General features: G+C 49.7%; 1 protein-coding gene across 2 annotated transcripts in view; it reads right to left on the bottom strand.

Annotated features, from left to right (window-relative positions):
- Positions 1 to 1,800: 1,800 nt before the first annotated feature.
- PMEPA1 (prostate transmembrane protein, androgen induced 1) overlaps positions 1,801 to 6,063 on the bottom strand; it is a 61,805-nt gene continuing 57,542 nt past the window's right edge. For both annotated transcript variants that reach the window (XM_050745613.1, XM_050745612.1), the window contains exon 4: positions 1,801 to 6,033. In XM_050745613.1, the coding sequence (XP_050601570.1) occupies positions 5,488 to 6,033 (546 nt within the window). In that variant the 3' untranslated portion in view covers positions 1,801 to 5,487. The remainder of the gene's footprint in view (positions 6,034 to 6,063) is intronic.

Genomic DNA, 6,063 nt, shown 5'->3' with positions numbered 1-6,063 from the left:
TGGTGGTCGAGGGTCTGCAGGGGAATGACCCCAGCAGGAGGCAGCTGGGTTATCATGTTTGGTCCATTGCTCTCACCACCGAGGAGTTACAAGCTCTTTTGGTTTCTCTCCAATTCTTCATAATATCTGAGGTTTTTCTCCACCAGAAAGGGCCCTGGGAAGGCAGAGGGTGCTGAGTTCTGTCCTGATCACGTGGGCTGCTGTCTTGGGCAGCATTCCTCAAAGCAGTGAGCTGTTTCTAGGGCTCTGAGGTCCAGATGCTTAGAAAACCCTGGGGCTGAGGCCAAATGGTGTCCAATCCCTCATGGTGGTGGGGTCTTTGCATCTTTATATTGACTGATTAAAAATAATCTTAATCAGACATTAAAGTTGATTCAGTTGACCCTTGGAACAACATAGGTTTGAACTGTGCAGGTCCACTTATACGTAGATTGTTTAAATTAATGGATTGGAAAATATTTTGGAGGTTTACAGCAATTGGAAAAAACTCACAGATGAACATGTAGCCTAAAATATTATAAAATGTTAAAAAGGTATGTCATAAATGCATGAAATATATATAGATACTAGTCTATTCATGTGGCAATCGACTGTTTATTAATCGGTAAGGCTCCCGGTGAACAGTAGGGCTATTAGTAGTTAAGTTTTGGAGGAAGCAAAAATAAAGCATAAAGCCGGTGCAGTGGCTCATGCCTATAATCCCAGCACTTTGAGGAAGCTGAGGGTGGATCTCTTGAGCCCAGAAGTTCAAGGCCAGCCTGTGCAACGTAGGGAGAACTCATCTCTACAAATAATAGACTAATAAAAAATTAGTCGGGCGTGGTGATGCACACACACCTAGTCCCAGCTACTCAGGAGACTAAGGCAGGAGGAATGCTTGATCCTGGGAGGTCGAGGCTGCAGTGAGCTATGATGGTACCACTGCACTCCAGCCTAGGTGACAAGGTGAGATCCCCATCTCTAGAAAAAAATTTTTTTACAAGCAACGCATGAACTTTTGACAGCAGAGGGTTTCAGTGTGCCTTGAACCCCTCGTTGTTCAAGGGTCAACTGTAGAAAAATAAATGAGACAGTTTCTGTAGTGGTTACTGCAGGTGCCCCAGGCCCCACTGGAACCCTTTAGTGGGTCTGTGTAGCCCTCCCCCTGCCTCCATGAGCATTGCTAGTGGTTGACTTCTGGGAGGACAGTTCTGCAGCTTCTGAGACTCACTCCTCCCTCTTGTGCACCAAGAGCCAGAAGGGTCTGGGACTCTACCTTTCCAGGGTCCAGAGCCCCGACAGGTCCCCTTGGGATCAAGTTGACGCTGGAACTTTGTCCACAAGTGTCTACCTTGCTCAGCTTCTCCCCCTCCTTGATCCTCTTCCCTGACTCCCTTAGCTGAAGCTCCCTGGGAGCACATCCTTAAAACGTCCTTAATCCCTTGTACACAAGACCACGTCTCAGGGTTACTTCTGGAAGAACCCTACCTAAGATAGTTTTTTTTCTTGCAGACCTTATCAGAGCTTTCGTCATGCTATGGGGAATAATGATTTCCCAAAAGGGAGGAAAAGTATGCAGTGTTTTGCAAAATCATTTAACAATGACCACCCCCTTTACCAGAACCTGCCTGAGCTAGTGTTTTCACGGGGCTCCCTGAATGCTGCCGGAACTAATAAAACAGAAAGGTTGAATGAATTGTTCAAGGTTACACAGCAGCTCCGAGGGATCTCTCCCCCTCCATTGAATGCATCCGGGGTTGTTGTAGAAACGGGTGGGGAGTGAGAAGAGCTACATTTGGCCAAAGAAGTGAAAAAGCCTCATTCCAAAGAATTGTAAAATTTATTGTATAAGTATTGCAGCTTTTCAGAATGTCATCATTGCCACTAATGATTACTGATACACAACAAGCAGTTTCTTCAGGCCTGTGGATTGGCATCCAAATACAGAGTCTTATGCAGCGGGGCGTGGGTGCGCGCCCCGCGTGCCACAGAGTGCTTACATAAGTTTAACTTGAACAGAGCTTGGGAAATGGAGCTGCAAAGGAGAGCAGTTCCCACGCCAGGAACCAACGTGAAAGCATTGGAATCAGCACAACAGCCATGGAATCAGGCAGGCAGGGGAGGACGGGCTGTGTCCTTCTGAGCTCTATAGTACAGCAAGATTTCAAGCAGTTTCCAGAAAAAAACACAACAACATTTTCTTTCCTTATCATCGGGATATTTCATGGTTCTGGAAGCTTCGTGTTGCACATAGGAAAAAAAATTTCTCTGAAACGTACAATTCATAGGGACGACCAGTGAGGACAGGGCATGAACCTGGCTCTCCCCCCGCCCTGATTTTTGCTACATATGGGGTCCCTTTTCATTCTTTGCAAAAACACTGGGCTTTTTGAGAACACGGAAGGTTCTTAGCACAATTTGCGAAATCGTCTGTGCAGAACCGGGCTTTGCAGGGGAGATAATTTTCCTCCTCTAGAGGAAAGGTGGTGATTGACAGGCAGGGAGACAGTGACAAGGCTAGAGAAACAGTGACGAGGCTAGAGAAAGTCACCCTCGGCCTTCCCTGAACCAGGATGGAATGGCAGATCCCTGAAACCAAGCTGGTCCCCCTCCAACTAGCCACTTCCGAGAGCCCCATCTAACTTCCTACTGGAAAAGAGGGCCTCCTCAGGGGCAGTCCAAGAGTCTTCAAAGATAATGTGACAACTACCATCTAGAGGAAAGGGTGCACCCCCAGCAGAGAAGCGAAGAGCTTAACTCTGGTCGTTTCCAGAGACGACCTGCTGGCTGTCTTGGGATGCGCCCAGCCTTTGATAGGTCACCACCCCCATGAACTTCTGCCGTCCGTTGGGCATGAAGCCGGGGACAATGGGCTTCAACACGGAGTTGTCACGAGAGGGACAGGCTCTGTCCTCAAGCCAGCTGAGGGCAGCAACCACTCTCCTCCCTTTTCTCATGCAAAGCCATTCCCACAAATCCAGACCATACCATGATGCAACGAGACCCAAACACTTTGGCTCAAGAGGATATGGGGACTGCCTCAGCCTGGCTTTGGGCTGACGCCATGCACACACACAAGGTCCACTTCTAGGTTTTCAGCCTAGATGGGAGTTGTGCACAAACCTTGGCAAAAAAGATTGGAGGAGCAGGAGGGGTCACCTCACCAAGCTAGGCACCTCCTCAGTGGAGAGAGGGTGAGGACGCGCGAGGACGATGGGGTGTCTGAAAAGCAGGAGCCCTTGGTGGACCCTGGGAGGGGATACCAGTCCCAGGTGAGTGAGGCACTGGCCAGGAATGTCCCCACCCTGCGACAGGAGTGTCACTGCTTCTTCAGTAAGGCACTAGAGACACGTCACATAAAGGAAAGATACGTTTCAATAATCTTTACAAATGTGTCCTTGTACCTTTCAGGATAACCTGTATTGATTTCTCTGCAGGACCTTTTCAAAGAATCCTCTTCTAGAGAGAAACAAATTTTAGGCTGACAACTTCACGGAGAGACAGGTTCTGCTGTTGCCAACGAACGAGAACTTTCTACTAGGCTGGCGGCACGCAGAGCCCACGTCTGTCAGCTGCCACCTTCTTAAAGCACATGTTTCACATGCATGCAGTTCAGGTGGCTAGAACTTCAAAACTGTGCTCAGGTTTTTGTTTTGGAAGTTAAAAAAGTTGTTCATAAACAATAGTTATTGCCTCTTATATCTTTCTTTTATGTTAGTCTGCTAGTCAGCATTCTGCCCAAAAAGGAAAGCCACTCCCATGGGAAGGGAGGGGGTAGCAGCTGGGAGTCTGCTCTTCCAGCTGGGGGACCTCCCACCCCCATGGGGAGGAAACACATCGAGCTCCAGCCACTGGCCCCAGTGGGTCCCAAGGCCCCACCCTTCATGCTCTCCTCTCGTCACCTCTATTTATGCTTGCGTGCCCCTTCCCCCCTTCACCTGCATGTCACCAGCAGGTCCCGCCAACCCCAAACCTATTTGGTGAAAATCTGAAGAACAAGAGCAGAGCCTAATAGAGATGTAAATGAAAACACAGATCAACAGACACACCAGAAGTGAAGCGTTGTTTCTGCGGGGTAAGGAGATGGAAAGGTGGGAAGAGAAAAGGTGAATTCTGCACCCGCAGCTTGGGTTGGTGTTGACTCAACTGCTTTACTCACTTTAACCCTTTCACCTATCCTGGAAGAAACCTGGGCTTGTCACCTTTTCATGTTGGGTTATCTGTTTATTGGCCTCTCAAGTGAGAATTGATCCGTGAAGGGAAACAGACAGGATGAGGTCAGATTTCGAATACCCTGGGCCTTCCTAGGGTCCAGTGCGGCAGTTACCGTACCTGCCTTCACCGGTGAACCTTGAGCCGGCTGAACCACCACCAAAGCGCCCTGCACAGACAGGACGTCGAGCCCTCTGGCTTGTCCCTGGCAGCCCGTGCACCAGCCACTGCGGCTTGTGAGGGGCACCATGCTCCACCCCACGGGGACCTTCATGGTTGGAAAAAAGAAGAGGAAAAACTAATTCCTTCGGTAACAGTTTATTTTCATTTTTGGGAAAGGCAAAACCACTACGTGGAACTCCGTGCCTCCATGGTTAACTTTCCTATTTTGCTTGTGATTTAAAGGCTGTTCTGGGCCAGAGGGGGAAAAAATGTGTCTCCTTCGGTAGGGAATGTATAACGTGGTGATAACCTGTCACTAGGCAGAAGCAGCATCCACTCTGCAGGGACAGCGGCTCCTCGGAAAAGCCCGCCGCTCCCAGCCAAGGCCTCTCTGCAGACTCCACGGGGGGCTACCCTCTGCCGTCAGGCGACTCTGAAATTCCGACATTTCTCCCTTAAAGTCTCAACAGACACGAGAGAGGTTTCCATCAAGCAAGCACTGACATATTTATATTAAAAAATAGTGCAAAATCTCAACATTTATATAAATAACTCTAAACCCCTGCTTTGTAATTTTTTTCTTTACAAGGTAATACACACTTTCTGACTTGGCACTCAAAAATTGCCATTTTTTTTCCTCTTCTAGTTCAGAAAACAACTTTTTTTTTTAATAGGCCTCTTCTAATACAAAAATACTCCTGCCCTCGCACATACAGTTTCTCTTATCTTATATATATTTATATATATAATATTGCAGATCTTTAAACAAAGGTTTTGTGCAAATATGTCTTTAAAGTTAAGTGAAATTATCATAAACAAAAGAAAATAAGCATTCACGCACGCAGCTCAACTAGAAACAAGAAAGACTACTGTAGAAACTTTTTTCTCTTTTGCCTTCAAGACACAGCTCAACAAAGAAACGTGTTTTTTTTTTTCTTTTTTCTTTTTTGCAAGCTCTCTTAGCTTGTGCATTCAGACCAGACATCACATGTAAATATTTATACACAGGGAGGTGGGAGGGGAGGGGTACACGGCGCATTGCTGTGCCCCTGCCTTCCTCTCACTCCTCTTCTAAGAAGCGCGGAGTGTCCTGCCTTTTCACCTGCGCAGCCCCAGCCCGGCCCCCTGGGGACCCTAGAGAGCATGTCCTTTCTGTTTATCCTTCTCTTTGCTCCAGATGGCTGCACTCTCTAGGGGCGCGATGTGTGTGTGGTGGAGCCGGGTCCCCTCCAGCAAGGAGGGCGGCCCACTGCTCTGCTGGTGCTGGAAGGAGGACCCCGGGTAGTGGCCGATGACCTCGCTGTAGGTGGGCGGCGGCCCCTCCATGCGCCCGCCGCTGCCGTAGCACGTGGCGCTGATGCCCGAGTTACTGCTGGGGGGGCACGGGCCGCCCAGCCTGGCACTATCCATCAGGTCACTGTCGAAGATGGTTCTGTTTGGGGGTGCGCGCACCGACTCCCGGTTCAGTTCCAGCTGCTGCTCGGGGTCCCGAAGCTGGAGGGTGCAGGGGCCCTGGTAGGGTGGGGGCTCCTCCCCGTCCGACAGCGAGATGGTGGGGGGCAGGTCGATCTCGTGCTGCAGGTACGGGTAGGTGGGCTGGAAGCGGTGGAAGCGGTCCCGCTGGGCGAAGGGCGGCACGGCCAGGCGGTCGGTGGGCCGAGGCGGGGCGTAGACCTGCGGCTGGAGGAAGCAGAGCGGGAGTGAGGGAGG

The sequence above is a fragment of the Macaca thibetana genome, chromosome 10, assembly GCF_024542745.1.
Source record: "Macaca thibetana thibetana isolate TM-01 chromosome 10, ASM2454274v1, whole genome shotgun sequence".
In the NCBI taxonomy this organism is placed as follows: Eukaryota; Metazoa; Chordata; class Mammalia; order Primates; family Cercopithecidae; genus Macaca; species Macaca thibetana.
Note: the sequence above shows the minus strand (reverse complement) of the source record. Positions and strands in the feature narration are given on the sequence as shown.